We start from the raw sequence: 16,100 nt of genomic DNA on the forward strand, positions 1-16,100 counted from the left end.
TTTTGTTTTCTGATTAGAACTTGGCAAGTAGAGGGACCATACCTACCAGGGGTTTCATTTTTATCCTTGCCTGGCTGTTAACTAGTTGAAGGAGAATAGAAAGCACACGATGGAAATGGAATGAATGTTGGAAATTCTCCGTGGCTAACTTAGGAGAAACAGGTAGGGTCATTGTCTCTGTTGGCTATGACCAGTGTGAAAAGGACAGGGTGGCTTTGGCTACTATCCCTGCCATCCTCACCCACTCATTTGGGGGAAATTATAGTTTTCACCGTGTGACAGTTTATTAATTAATAGTTACCAGATACTTGGACAACTGTAGAGGAAGTTATCCTCTTTGTACTATCATTAAAGTGTCTACACTAGAAATGAAGTCTTTGGGGTGCCCGGATACAAGCCATGTGAAGCATAGCTACTGTCTGAATCATGGCCTTTGAAATACTTGGAATTTGAAGAACAGGATATGCGGTTTATATTATAACTAATTTTGAAGCAATATATGATAAAGTATTTTTCCCATCTGTTTTGTAAACTCTGAGTGTGTTCAAAGTTGAAAGCAAAGGACAAAAGCTTCCTTTGTTCATGACCTCATATTCCAATGTGTTTTTCTGAAGTTGCCAGTGTTTTCTAACCAATGCCTTTGGTTTTTTATTGGTTATCAAATATTATTTTGGTATTATTTATATATGAAAAGACTTTAAAAGACTGTAGTATAATTTTATTATATTAAGTAAGAAAACATAATTATACAGCTAAAATATACCTTTATTTCTATTTGTATATGGTTTGTCACAAATTACAGGATGTGGAGCTTGTTTTAAATCAAGGACAGATGTTGAGTAAAAGCTTCTGACTGGAAGGATCTGAAACATGATTAAATAGAATAGCCAAAGCCCCAGTCAGCTGCGCTGTGCGTGGGTGGGTGGGGGGGGATAAGAGAACTACGTAATAATTGAACCTCAGATTCAAAAACAAAATTTTCCCAGAAGTGGTGCCATTTTCATCAGGAACAATAGTAAGAAATGTATGATGAATACAGACAGATTTTCCTATAAAACATAGACCACAACCGCTAATTTAATTCAAAGAGCCATTCATGTTATAATTTCAAATTTGTAATGTATTCCTTTAAAAGTTTAAGACACAAGTTTCTCTTAAAAGCTGGGATAGGAGGGAATGGTGGTGGTTGTCATGGTTACACTAAAAGGTTTAAAAACCAGAAAACATTGCATCACGTCTAGACAAGTTCTTCTGTACCATGCCCTGTCCCTGTCCGTGACTGGTGACTTTGTTCTGTATTAGAATTGTACTGCAGGTGTGGACACACAGCTCTGTAACCCCAGCTGCTGGGCAACAAGGCCAGCCCGGGCTCCCCACAATCCTGACTGGAAAATGAATGAGTGCAATTGGGCTTTGTTTTTTAAGACGGGATATGGTTCAGTGGCAGAGTGCTCAGCACTGTGAGCCCATAGGTTCAGTCCCCAGTACCATACCTACGTACGATGAAACGCGCTGTCATACTTCCTGTTCCATACTATACTATGGATTCCTAACAGTTTTTGAAAATGCTTCAAAGAAACTTTTCTCTTTTTCTGTGCTGTATTTTTTTTTAAATTGACACTCTACAATGCCTGGGCAGGTGTTTGAATTCCACACCTAAATGATCCTCCTGCCTCAGCCAAGTAGCTATAGGCCTGCTTCACCACTCCTAGGTGTTTAAGGAGTTCTAAAGTGAGCTGAGCAGTGGTGGCACACACCTTTAATCACAGCTTTCGGGGAGACAGATTGGTGGATCTCCAGGAGTTCAAGGTCAGCCTAGTCTACAGAACAAGTTCCAGGACAGGCTCCAAAAGCTTCAGAGAAAGCCTGTCTCAAAAACCCAAAAACAAAACAAAATTGTTGTCTGTTTAACTTATTTAGAACTGTCTAACCTTGCTTTCTTTGTTCATTAAAGGAGGAATCAAGATGTGGTTCCTAATTTAAGTAAAGTGTGGAGGATACATCATTGGAAATGGGTAATAAAGTGAAACCATTCTCATGGTAGAGAATTGGTGAATCCACAGTGGGTACTGATGTGGGAGGGTCTTCTGTTTTGTGTTGATTTCATTGGTAAATAAAGAAACTGCCTTGGCCATTTGATAGGCCAGCCCTTAGGTGGGTGGAGTAAACAGAACAGAATGCTGGGAGGAAGAGGGAAGTGAGGCAATCGCCATGCCTCTCCTCTCTGGGTCAGATGCAATGGAGCCAGCCACCAGGTTAGACATGCTGAATCTTTCCCGGTAAGCCACCACTTCATGGTGCTACACAGATTATTAGAAATGGGTTAAGCAAGATGTGAGAATTAGCCAATAAGAGGCTGAAACTAATGGGCCAAGAGTGTTTAAATGAATACAATTTGTGTGTTGTTATTTCCGGGGCAAAGCTAGCCATGTGGGAATTGGGCAGGATGAAAAGCAGGCCTGCTCACCTCATCACTTCAGGGTACTATAGAGATTTTATTTGTTATTTTACTAAAAATAAAGTTTGCCTGAAGATCAATGTGCAAAGCTGGCCACACTAGTCAGTCATAGAGGCCAGGCGTGGAGGTACATGCCTTTAATCCCAGCACTAGAGAGGAATATAAGACGGGAGGAGACGGGAACTTGCTCAATTTCAGTCAGAAGATTTCATAGAGGTAAGAGCTCTTTAGTAGCTTGGCTGCTTTGTTTTTCTCGTCTTCATCTTGAATCCCAATATCTGTCTCTGGGGTTAATTGGCATTAGCAAATGCTGAACTTCAAACAATAGTAGTCAAGCAGATGGGCTGGCAGTTAGTTATACGCTAAAGTGTTGGAAAGTCTGAGCCAAAGATGCAGGTTTGAGAAAATAGGTTGTTCCTCTCTCCAAGGAAGTGTATTGATTGAGGGAAGAGAAGAGGAGCAAAGCTCTTACCAGTTATATTAGAGACTGAAGAGAAAATGAAAGCAAATGGTTGGCAAGGAACTAGAGAGATTAGAAATATCAGTGCAGCATTTTCTAATGTAAGGAAAAGTTTTTTTGACAAAGTGGTAAAAGAAGAAAGTAGAGCAAATTAAAACTAAAAACAACAACAACAAAAAAGACCTGATTTTTTGATTCGGCATGGAAGAGGTTCTTAGAATATGATAGGCAGAATATTTCCTAAAGGAGATCACATCTTCTCCAGAATCTGAACATGTCATGGTACATGGCAAGGTGTGTATGTGGGGGGTTAAGGTTTGGGGTGAAATTTAAGTTACAAATCAGGTGGCAGAATTGTGACATCCTGTATTATCTGGGTGTGCCCAGGTCATCACAGGATATTAAGATGGAAGAAGAAGGAAGGAAGTTTCCAAAGGTGTGGTGTGAGAGAGCCTTGACCAACTTTTGCTCGTTCTCAAGATGTGCTGTACCACCTGGCTTGTTCCTGACAGGAGGAGCATAGGAAGGGTTTATTCTCTCACATTTGAGATCATTGCGGTGGCACAGGCATGGGAGCAGAGGGGCCAGAAACGGGTGGGGTAACAAGGCCTGTGTGAGAGGCACCCATTTCCTCCAGCTCTGGTTGGAGGCAGGATGGTTTCTGGCCTTGGATAGACTTGTTCAGGGTCTGTGCAATATGGCGCTGATCAGGAAAGGACAGCAGTGGACTGATAACAGACATCCCCCTCTTTGAGTAACAGTTCAATTGTTACTATAGCAACACAAAATGGAAGCTGTTAGTAGCTAAGTCCTTGTGTGTCAGATACTGTTGTACCTTTCTATGTATTCCTTATCAGGATTAGATGAATTTAATTCTCATGAGTTTCTGGTGTAGACACCCTGATCTACAAATGGAGACCATAAGGCCCCATGGGTCTCCTTGTCCAAGGTCGCACCAGGGCAGAGCAGACCAGAAATGGATGAGATCTTCTACAGTAGTGTCAAATGGGGTCATTTTCCATCCTTTCTGAGAAATTGTAATTGAGAAGTTACCGAACATTTAAATGACTAATACAAGAAACATTCCTATCCTTGCTTAGAGTCAAAATTATGCCCTAACCTAGAGGCTCTTTGTAGTTGACAGCGGCTGGGAAAGAGATCAGTTTTCTCCAGATGACATCAACCGCAAGAGTAGTTGGCTAACACAAAGCAGGACACCATATGTTTTGTGTGCTTTTCGTTATGATCTTGTTTGGCACATTTGTTTTTACTGAGATTTTTATTTTGTTTTGATTCTTTTGGGCTTTGTTTTTGTATTGAGAAATAAAATGAAACTGGGTAGGTAGGGAGGTGGGGAGGATCTGGGAAGACTTGGGGAAGAAGAAAAAATATAATTGGAATGTATGAAAAATATAATTTAAAAAGTTTTCAACATTGACCAGTTTTTGTTTCTCCATCGGTGCCTGTTTATATGGTGCTGTGGAATCCTTTAGAAGTCGTAGGCATCACATTTCTTAATCTTTTTTTTTTTAAATAATCAGACAAATAGTGTACAGAAATTCTTTGAGATGTTTACTTGCACGGGACTCATTTTTAAGAGAAGAGCGAGGATAGTTGATGTGTAGAAGAGTGAAATTAATTACCTAATTGCAGTAGATTATCTTTTGCCTGTTGTTAGATAACCACAAGTAACATGCAAAGGGCCCCTTGTAAACTTGTGTGGTTATTCTTTTGCATTTACTGTATTTGATTAAGTACTCAAGCGATTCTCGATTTCGCTTCTCACGCATGTGCATGACGGCATTATAAGCCAGTTCCTATACCAGGCCATAACGGAGCAAGAGGAAGCAAGGGAGGCGGGACCGGAAGGAGGAGGTGGTCGCGGGATATGGCCTGCGGCCCGCGGCCCGGTGGATGCTGGGAACTGTAGTTCCGTGCCGCAAGGAGTTCCTGAGCAGGGCCCGGGAAGAGCCTGACTGGCTTCCTGAAGCCGCTGGGGCGGCTTCGCCGGGACGCACTTCCGCGACCGCGGAGGGAGGCGCGGCCAGAGGCTGCTCCGAGTGGGCGAGCGGTGTGCTCGGGCCGTGGGGACCCGGTAGGTGTGGTCAGGGACGCTCCCTCTCGGAGTCTCCTGCAAGTTGTTGGAGGGTGTCGAGTGGAACGGCCAAGTGGCGGCGAGCCGGCATTTTAAACGCTGCCCACATGAGCGGCTGGGGAAACTGGCTGAGGAGGTATTTGGTCGAGCGCTAAAACATTTTCATCCCTTCCGAGGAGCATGGAAATGCGGGGCCGCGCTGCTGGGGAGACGGGAGGGGGGTGGGGCGGGGGTGGAGGCGCGAGCTGCGGTTGCTATTTTCTCGGCAGCGGCTGACGCGCCCGGTTGTGTAACGCTGACCCGCGGCGGTCCCCACGCACCGCGAGCGCGTGTGGCGGGCTCGCCCCATTGGCTGCGCGCAGCCGCCCCTTTTCCTGCGAGACCGCTCGGGGTCTCCTGAGGACGCGGCTCCACCGGGGGAGGGGAGGGAACAGTCCCCGCAGCACACCACGGCCACCCTCCGTGACCGCCCTGGAAGAGGTCTCCAGGGGTCCCAGTGGTGTCATTGATGTCAGATGGGCCCTTCTGATTGTGAAGCAGTCATGCTTGCATGTTTGGTATCAGTTCAGGAATCGTGGACGGGAGTGGGGAACCTTGACCCAAGTCAGCACCCAGCCACATCCTGCGTAATTACTGGAATGCGACCAGCGATAAACGCCTCGACCCAGGAAGCTCGCTGGCGTTTATGAGTTTTCACTCAGCCTACCTGTTTGAGCTAAGTAGTATTTAAAAGGAAGTCACTCCTGTTTATAGATAGGGAAACTTCCTGAAATGGCAAGGATGATAGCTTAAGGCATAAACTAAAAAAGAACATTCTGGTCGCAAATTTCACGATGAACAATGCAGATCCGTTTTGTCTGGTTTTATTGTGCGCACCATTTTTTAAAACACTTTAAAAACAATGCATTTCTTTCTGTTCCAAGACAGTTGTATAGTTTCTTCATCGGTCTCATTTTTTCATGATAGCTGTGAACTGAATCTTAGGGGAAAAAAGCCATTAATTTTTTTTCATAGATTACTAACCCAGTAAAGTGATTTTTATTTTTAGCCTTAATTATCCTGAACTTTCAAATCACAAAGCGAGTGTTATTTTTCTTTTGGGACTCACATCTAACAGCGACTGTAAGAATCGATCACCTGTGTTGTTTTTGTTGTTTTATTTGCTTTGTAGTGGCGCTGGTGATTGAACCTAGGGCTTTCTACATGGTGGGCGAGCATCCTAGCACTGAGCTACATTCTCAACCTTACACCCTCCTTTTGAAAAAAGTATTGCTTGCCTTTTCTGATGTAGAATTTTATTAAGTCTAGATGATTGCTATTTTTTTCTGCTTCTCTAGTTTCTAGAGAAGTGCTGAAGTAATTTGGAGCCTTTCCTGTTTCCGTAGGCCCACATTATCTCTGCTCCTGTTTCATCTGATTCTGGAGGAGCAGGCACACTAACAGGTGAGCGTGTCCTTTGCTTATAGAACATCTCCCTTCTTCTGCTGTCTCAGCCGGGAGCAGTGATTTTCTTCAACAAAATAGCAGTATAGAACCCTTGTGGTACAGTGATTACTGGTTCCGGTTTCCAAGAAAACTCAAATTATAGATAGAACGGATGGCCATTGTTAACATCAAGAATTAATTTAGTGACTATGAGACATACATTCTTTTGAAGTGATTTCTTGGAATTGTCCCTGAAAAAAATTATAATGGATTCGTGAATTCCCAAAGCTCTTAGCCATTGTTTTGCATCAGCCTTCTTTGAACTCTCTTCAAAGCAAGAGAAAACATCCTTTTGAAAATATTTTTTATTCCAGGTGATATCATTGATAACATTTGTGTACCAGATGTTCTTCTCTGAAAGTCCCTCTGGCACGGGTAACAGATGTGGAGTGGTAGTTTTGGAACAGAGTGTTATATTTGGTCAGTAACCACTCCAGAACTGTCATCATTGCTAGGAAAATGTTTTTGTTTTTCATTTTACAAAATTAGAGAGACTTTTGGCCACTAAGGAGCAGGAAACAAGCACACGATCTAGAAACAGCCCGAGTGCCTCCAGGACCAGGGTGTGGTGACTTGTCCCGAGTGAAGTGAGCGGAATTTACGCTAAACCAAGGCTGTCATTTTCTCTGTAGCCCAGCTAGACACGTATGGACAGCAATGCATTTCCTCCTTCAGTCAGCGAGTAATAGACTTCCTCCCGTGTGCCTGTAGCAAACACCAGGGACAAAGCCAGGATCTCTGGCCTGAAGTTCAGTCTGTAGGAAAGAAGAGTATGTAAACCAGGAGTGGTAGGCATTCTCACCGCTGCCGAGGAGAAAGTCAGAGAATGCTGCTCACATCCTGCAGTCAGGGATGGAGGAAGGCCGTAGTTCAGAAAGCGAGAGGGTTAGGTTGGTTTCCCTCACAAGATGACTGACATCAGGTAAACAAAGGTTAGGCAGGGACTACGCAAGGTCTTAGAGCTTTGGAGAGCTGGCTTAGCAGTTTAGAGCATTTACTGCTCTTGCAGAGGACCTGGTTTGGTTCCCAGCACCCACACGGCAGCTCACAACCAGCTGTAACTCCAGGTGCACCCTCTTCTGGCCTTGGCAGATACTGTTTGCGTGTGGGGCATACATGCAGGCAAAACATCCATCCACAGCAAATGAAAGTAAAGCTTTTAAAAAGTGTGGAGGATTAGCATGTGGCCAAGCTCTTAATTAAATTCAGAGGTGGGAAAATTGGACAGGTGAATGGAAAGGCAGAGTGATTGCATAGACTGTGAGGTCTGTAAGGTGAGAGTAGCCTATGAGAGGCCTAGAACTGGGGTGAAAGCTGGGTGGTGTAACTGTGGGAAGGTTTGACTCAGAGTCTTTATTATTCAGGAAAGGGGAAGCTACTGAGAGGAAAGAAATGAAGCCACAGTCGGATCTAAGTCTCAAGAAAAAATATTCTGGATGTAGAGCTGATTGACAGAGCACAAGAGTAGAAATCTTTTTCCTCTCTCACACATGAAGAGTCCTAATCTGGAAGACAGCAGTATTTTCCGTTTTCAAACGAAATATATCCTTTTCCCATCGCCCTGTAAAATGTTATCTCAAGTGGAGTAAGACATCAGATGTAGAGTTAATAACAGGACAAAAAGTGAAATCACCAGAGGAAGCTGTGAGATGCTCGACATTAACTTCGGCACTGGGGTTGAGGCTGGAGATTGTGCATGTTCTGCTCCTGAAACACTTTTTATGGTATCTTCGTTGACTCCGTTTAAAACTTTTAGTCTTTGCTGTCTCACCATGGCAAGCTCAGAGAACTGATGCAAATCTAACGTTGACTTGAAGCAGGGTGTGGTTCAGTACACCAGGACTGCAGTAAATGTAGCTCTGCCCATCTTCATTAGTGTGGTTTGTAGGCTGAGGGTTACAGGAGAGGATGAATAACTGCATATACTGATCCTGTTCCCCCATCTTCATCAGTGTGGTTTGTAGGCTGAGGGTTACAGGAGAGGATTAATAACTGCGTATACTGATCCTGTTCCCCCATCTTCATCAGTGTGGTTTGTAGGCTGAGGGTTACAGGAGAGGATGAATAACTGCATATACTGATCCTGTTCCCCGTTGCCTTTGGGTTGCAGGAATCGGTGGCACAGGACGCTGTTTGGAGAGACACTGATTACTTTGAAATTGTAAGTATTTGTCCCTATTTCTGGAAGCAGGGATGGAGCTGGAGTTGAGTGAAGAGTTTGAGGGGAGTAGCTGAAGGAGTCTTGGCGCTTTAGAAGAAACAGGAATAACCTCCTTCTTATTGCTCAGTCTTTCTCTAACCCAGGGCAATAACTTTTTAATCAGTTTACTGGCTTATGTTGCTTAATATATAACAATGTTCACGTAATACACAGCAATTATGCAGTTGATTAACCGTCAGTATTTTGAGTTTGTGTGGGGCAGCCTATTTTATTAGCACACTAGACCAGTGACCTGAGTGTCTTCACAGGGTGTCTTCCATTTGTGCCACATGCAACAAAAGACATTTGTTGAACAAGTCATAGCCATTTCTTTGTCTAGCCCACATCTGTGAACTACTTTATGTGGTCTTGGTACAGGGCCCACTCTGCATTCATATAACCCTGGAATGAATTGTATGCCTGGCGCTATGCTTGTACTCATCGTATATGGGGGAAAACAGGTCAAAACACTCCTGGAACCGAATTCTGGAGCTTGGCAGCAGTAAGCCTTCCTAATGCAAGCATTCTCAAACCTGCACCAAAGTGTTCATCCTTTGTGCTAAAATTAAGCGAGAGAGGAGGATTTTTTTTTTTTTTACCTGCATGAAAACTAAACTATAATCTGTCATTTTATTCTGAAAATTTCCTGGGACAGTTGTAGCTTCTGACACGAACAGAAGGCAGCACAGGTGGTAGCTAGTAACTCTGGGGAACTTAGAACCGCCCTCTTTACTCTAAGTTAAGGCCATCCATGGCCAAACTCGATTTTCGTATTATACACTTAATAATGTGTTACTATCTGAATACACAGACATAGAATTTCTGCTAGTAAAACTCTTCCTAATTTGTGTGACTATATAACTTATGCATGTAGCATAGTTTTCTAAAGAACATTGTACCTGCTTGCTGAGACACGTGCTAACCTAGTTTCTTAGCATTTTATCACTGTTATCTTTCTGATCCTGGCTTCTGGGAATGTTCTTGTGCCATCTCAGTAGAGAATATTTGCTTTTGGAAAAGATAATAGATTCTGTGAGCACCATGATAATGTATCAGATATAAAAGTTACTCTCAACTTCACCCCTTCACCTTGCTTTAAATAACAAGAAAAGGAAATGTAGCCATGAGAATTTGTCTGCTCTGTGGCCTCCTTGGAAAATATACTTGAGTAGTGCTTTGAGATCACTGCAAACTCTCAAAAAAAATTTAAATCTGAATCAGATACTGGTTTATATAGTTAATTGTACCAGAGAAAAGAATACAGCCTACTACTTCGAGAAGCAAGAAAAGGCTTGGTGTTATTTCTGTTACAATAGCATCAGCAGAGAGAGGTGTTCTACTTCAGAATCTCCATTGATCGTCCACAAACATTAATAGCTCTGTAACCACCAAGTCTAGAGATTTCCCTGAAAAGCACTTGGATCAAATTGAATCAGCCAGAAGGTGGGTGAGCAGAAACCCAGGACTTTGTTCTCCTGTTCTGCTTGCTGGATTTCCCTGGAGATGAGCTCATTCCACTTCTAATAATTTCCTGACGTGTCGAATTATAGCAGTGAGATGTGTTATCCTTTTCCTCATTGAGCATTCATTCAGCACACCTTGCTCAAAGCTCTCCGGTGTGCCTGGGTACGGTCACACACAAAGGCAGTCGCTGAGCGTCTTCACACACCGCATCCCCCTTTTCTAAGCATCTGCTGTTACACAAACACATTGGATCCCTGGGGGAACCTGTGAGGTAGACACTGCTTTCATACCCATTTTGCGGATGCAGACTAAAGGCACAGGGAATGTCTGTCCGTCTTGTGTGGTCCAGAGTCGGTTCTTAACAGCCTGCTGTTCTGCTATGCTTTCTCCGTACCTTTGCAGACCCCTTACTCCCCTGCTGCCTGAGTCTCGCTGTGTGTTTGCTGTGGCGCTTACGCTCAATCTCTAGCACTTGTAGCCGGCTATTCGTTGTTGAGTGTTCTAGCTCCTGCTGTAAATTGAATTATTCGTGCTTAATGTCTGCCTTTTCATTGTACACCTAATACGCAGATTGGCCCATGTATGTATGCCAAATGAATATTAACAACAAAGAAAATTTTAGGTGTGATGTTACTCCAGTTAATTTTGAAAGAAAAAGCGATTGTGGCCAAAACTTTTAGTTGTTGTGGGACACAGTGATAACAAAGTGTGTGTGTGTGTGCGCGCATGTGTGTGCATGTGCATGTGTGTATGTGCGTGTGCATGTGTGTGCGTGCGTGTGCATGTGTGTGCGTGCGTGTGCATGTGTGTGCGTGTGTGTGCGTGCGTGTGCATGTGTGCGTGCATGTGTGTGCGCATGTGTGTGCATGTGCATGTGTGTGCGTGCGTGTGCATGTGTGCGTGCATGTGCGTGCGTGTGCATGTGTGTATGTGCATGTGCGTGTGCATGTGTGTGCGCATGTGTGTGCATGTGCATGTGTGTGCGTGCGTGTGCATGTGCGTGTGCATGTGTGTGTGCATGTGCGTGTGCGTGTGCATGTGTGCGTGCATGTGTGTGCGTGTGCATGTGTGTGCGCATGTGTGTGCGCATGTGTGTGCGTGCGTGTGCATGAGTGTGTGTGCATGTGTGTGTGTGTATGCATGTGTGTGTGTGTGCGCGCCTGACCTGGGACACACTGATGTGCATTCCTGTCGTACAGGGAGGAGATGAAGTTCCATCTTCTTCCCTCCCTCCCTCCCTCCTTCCTTCCTCTCTTTCTTTCCAGAGGGGTGGGGTGGGGTCTGGTTTAGGACTCACCGTAGAGACCAGGCTGGCCTGAGACTTACCGTAGTCCCCCTGCCTCAGAAGGGCAAGGAGCCGGCAAGCTCTGCAGAACTGATGCTGCCGGGCGGTAGCCCTTGTAGCTCAGCTCTCTCCTGCTGTGCCTGATCTGCCCCCATGTGTCACCCCTAGTTTGACCGGACTGCTCACGCCGACCTGCCATGGGCTGCCGAGATGTGCACGCGGCCACCGTGCTCTCCTTCCTGTGTGGCATTGCCTCTGTGGCAGGCCTCTTCGCAGGGACTCTGCTTCCCAACTGGAGGAAACTGAGACTCATCACGTTCAACAGAAACGAGAAGAACCTGACCGTGTACACCGGCCTGTGGGTGAAGTGTGTCCGGTACGATGGAAGCAGTGACTGCCTGATGTACGACCGCACCTGGTACCTGTCTGTGGACCAGCTGGACCTGCGTGTCCTCCAGTTTGCCCTGCCTCTCAGCATCCTGATCGCAATGGGTGCCTTGCTGCTCTGTCTGATTGGAATGTGTAACACGGCCTTCAACTCCTCGGTGCCTAACATCAAACTGGCCAAGTGTCTGGTCAATAGTGCAGGCTGCCATCTGGTGTCTGGACTCCTGTTTTTCCTGGCCGGCACCGTGAGCCTCGCCCCATCCATCTGGGCCATCTTTTATAACACTCATCTCAACAGGAAGTTTGAGCCAGTCTTTGCCTTTGACTACGCGGTGTTTGTCACTATCGCTAGCTCGGGGGGTCTGTTTATGACTGCTCTTCTTCTGTTCATTTGGTACTGCGCGTGCAAATCCCTGTCGTCGCCCTTCTGGCAGCCGCTGTCCTCTCATCCTCCCAGTATGCACACTTACTCTCAGCCCTACTCATCGCGCTCCCGCCTCTCCGCCATAGAAATCGACATTCCAGTAGTTTCACACAGCACTTAACAGAGATAGAGTTAACCGTCAAGTCCCTGTCGTGGCCTCACGGTCCCCTGCGTAAAGAGCCTTTTTGGACCTGTATACTTGTTTCCTTTGTTCTTGACTAGTCAGTGGAGCCAAATTTATATATCTTGGTAGAATGAAATGCTGCTAGATTTTATGAGGTCTATATTACGTTCTTCTAAATGTGAAACATTCCTTCTATCTTGCTCCTAATCCTAGAAGGGGATTCAGCCTCCCCGTTGATGTCTGATAGAACAGCATGGTGAGACACAGTGCTCTTGTGCTTGATCCTGTTTGTCTCTGATGACTTAAACCGAGAAGAGCAGTTAAGTACAAGGAATTTCAGTCAGGAGAGGATTGCAGTTCATCTCCAGGACTCTGCTAGCTCGAGGGTATAATTTTGTTCTCTCTTAGGACTAATTGCATAGGCACCAGTATACTGAAGATTACTATCTTCTACCTCGTATCAGTGGAAAGTGACATCATTTTAAATGATGTCAGAGTAAGGTTAACATTTGACTTCTTTTTTGGTTTTCAGACAGGCTCTTGCTCTCTCTAGACCAGGCTGCCCTCAGACTTTTCACCGTCCTCCTGTCTGCCTCCTGAGCAATGACTGCAGGCATGCCCACCCACATCTAGCGCACCAGAATTTTTAGTTAGAGTTATATTGTTGGAGTTGAAATGTGCCAAGTGACAGGAAAGATAAAATCCTTTCCACATACCCATCAGTCAGGTAGTCCTCGTGCCCTGCACAAGCTTAGCGGCTAAGACAAATGAGCAAAAGGTTGTTGAGGCCAAATGGTTGCCTTCGAGACCTACATGGCAGGGCACAGGAGCCTTAGTGATGGCATAAGAGTCACGTGGTGGCTCCTGTGTCAATGAGTGATGTGCGTGGTGGCAGCTGGACCGCTCAGCCCCTGCTCCCTCCCTCCCAGCCGGCCTTTAGTCTGCCTTGCGCGCTCGGGTACTGCGCTGGAGGACACACAAAGGAGGATGTAGCTACATCTGTGGAAATTCTGGTCTAATACAGATCAGACTGATAACTGACAACCTGACAACCCGCCAAGAGGCTGCTCTTCCTGGCAGCTGGTGGACTTCTCAAGCGTTGATCCAGGAAAATATTTCAGTTGAGCCGTGCCTGCCTGGCACAGCCAGCCTATGGCACACCAGCAGCAATATCCTGGACACAGATTGACCTGATAACAGTTTCAGATAAAGAGAACGGGAAGGCAGTGGAGAGATTAAACTGTGCCCTTTCTACCTCGGAGATGAAGACGATGCATTAGAGAGAGACGGGTTTTAAAAATGTCTCCTGATGTGATATCAAGTGGAAGAAAGCATGTTGATACTAAAGTAACACTAAGTAACATTAAGAGTTGTTGGTCTTAACTCTTGGTGGTTTGAGCTGCTCAACTGGTATAATTTCAGTGTACTAGCACTGTGTAAGGATTGTGGTATATAATAGTTACAGATTTTTACAAGCGGCTGATTTTGTGATAAACAGTTCATGATGCCTCTTTTGCAAATCTGAGTATTTCTATAGAGATGTGTAGTAGTTTTCCCTAAGTCCAACACTACTTCATGTAGGCAAGGAAAGCCGATTGTATAATTTTTAAATGCTGTCATTACAAAGCATGCACATCTATGGTTTTTTTAAATTATCGCTTTGAATCTTTATCACCTCTGGTTCTTCTCGTTCATAGATATTGCTAACTGTTGATCATTCCAAGACAATGGCAGCTGGATTTCGAGATTAGTATTAGTTTTTCTTTTTTGTTAGTTAATCTTAGTTTTTCTCTCACTAAACTGTTGTTCAAAAAGGGCCAAGAATTCCACCATCCCTTGGTTGTAGTATAAAGAGTTAAAAGTAGGGCCAAGCATGGTGGCTTTTGACATTAATTCCAGTACTCAGGAGGCAGAGACAGGTGCATCTCTCTGGACATCCTGGTCTCCATAGCAAGTTCCAAGCTGGTCTGAGGTATACAGTGAGACACTGTCTCAAAAAACTCAAAAAAGAGGAAAAGAAAGCAAGCGGACTGACTCACTCAGCAGTGAGAACACGATGCGGCTCCCAGGGTTGCACTGCAAACGTGAAGCTTTCTTAGGAGAGTCTTTGGCATCATCATCATCTATAGCCTTCAATTAGTATTTATTAGGAATTCACTCAGGAAGAGAAACAGCTGTTTCTATTGTCAATTTGGTGTTGCAGGTTTGGCATAAATAGCTATTTTGTAAAGCCATCAAAGGAAAGCAGACACTCACAGTCCTTCCAGGGCACTTGAGCACTCCTGGGGCCATGTGAGATGAGGTGGATAACTTTTTGTTGTTTAAAAGCTGTTCGTTTTATAGGCCTTCTAAGGAGCCAGCTTGGTCCACAGCCTCAAATGTGAGATGGGACACCAGGCTTGTGTTGTCCAGCTTCAGAAAAGAATCAATTCACTCTGCTTGTCTATGTGCCCTGTGATGGCTAGTGTGTGCTGTAAACCACACGGTAAAAACCTCAGTGGGCGTGGTGTGCTGCCTCATGGTTATTAAAAGATGTATTTTTACAAGTTTGTCTCGGTTCTTTTCTCAGCTTTAAGGTAAAACATTTTGAGAAATGTTTTCCAAGTATATGTCAGTGAAATTAAGGCACTCCTAAAGACTGTGGACTAGGATCTACAAGTAGGGAGTCACAAGCATCCTGGCTAATGATACTAAAGCGTACTAATCTGCACTCAGTTCCACAGACTCGCCGAAGGTGAGCAAGTGCTAGAGAGCATTTTATGCTAACCAGATCACAGGAGTCTGGGTTTTAGCCAGAAGTAAGAATACACATCATTGCGTCTGTTATCAGGATGTGCATAGGGTCTCTTGAAAAACAGCTATTTCAGTGTTGAGGCAAGAAAAATGCAGGAGCCCAGCACACCTGCTGTGAGCACCCTGAAGGTACAGTCAGTTACATAGCAGCCAAGTCAAGGAGCTCCCACTAGGCAAATCTGAAACCCTGAGCTTCACGGTGAATAATAGTCGAGTTTGTGGCCCACTGAGTAGAGTCAGCTATATGATCACACCAATAGAAATGACAAGAAGTCACTTCTTACAGTTAATAAAAAAAGGTATAAAAAATCGTTGATAAATCAAGATCGGGCACCAACATCTTTTAAGTAGGGTTCTCTTCCCCAATGCTTTTATTTTTATGTATGTAGAGAATCTCTTGCGTGCCTGGAGCCTTCAGAGGCCAAAAGAAGACATCAGATCTACTGAAACAGGAGTTACTGACAGTGTGAGCTGCCACGTGGATGTTGGGAATCAAACAAGAGTCCTCTGGAAAAACAATCAGTATTCCTAACTGCTGAACCACCAGCCCAGCCCCTGCCATATGCTTTTTCTTGCCTGTATTTCTAGAAAATAAACCTGTGGAGTGGAAAGGCCAAAAGGCAGCCCCGAGACCCGGCAGCCCTCCTCTGGGGTCAGCAGGTGCCTGGAAGGCTCACCTTGTCCTTCGTTACCTCTGACCACACAAACCAGGCTTGAACTCACAGAGACATGCCTACTTCTGCCCCCTGGGTGTTGGGATTAAGGGGTGCCACCACACCAGGCTCTGGCTGCTTTAAGAGCTCAAAGCTAAGCAGTGGAATGCTGGTGCCAGGTAGTGGTCTCTGAAAACCGACGTACTGTGCATCGCTTCCCAGTATACGGAAGAGTGACAAGTTGGTGGCTTGAAATTGGTCATGGAGGGAAC

General features: G+C 44.9%; 1 protein-coding gene across 2 annotated transcripts; it reads left to right on the forward strand.

Annotated features, from left to right (window-relative positions):
- The first annotated feature begins 4,776 nt into the window (after positions 1 to 4,776).
- Positions 4,777 to 14,928, forward strand: Cldn12 (claudin 12). Of its 2 annotated transcripts, none has more exons than XM_075956303.1 (4): positions 4,777 to 5,013; positions 6,399 to 6,456; positions 8,609 to 8,659; positions 11,616 to 14,928. In XM_075956303.1, the coding sequence occupies exon 4, from the start codon at positions 11,645 to 11,647 to the stop codon at positions 12,377 to 12,379; it is 735 nt and encodes a 244-aa protein (XP_075812418.1). In that variant the 5' UTR covers positions 4,777 to 5,013; positions 6,399 to 6,456; positions 8,609 to 8,659; positions 11,616 to 11,644; the 3' UTR covers positions 12,380 to 14,928. The 2 variants fall into 2 exon arrangements, with proteins under 2 accessions (XP_075812418.1, XP_075812419.1); XM_075956304.1 differs by having other exon boundaries at positions 4,949 to 5,149.
- The last annotated feature ends 1,172 nt before the right edge of the window (positions 14,929 to 16,100 follow it).

Source organism: Microtus pennsylvanicus, chromosome 22 (assembly GCF_037038515.1).
Source record: "Microtus pennsylvanicus isolate mMicPen1 chromosome 22, mMicPen1.hap1, whole genome shotgun sequence".
NCBI lineage: Eukaryota > Metazoa > Chordata > Mammalia > Rodentia > Cricetidae > Microtus > Microtus pennsylvanicus.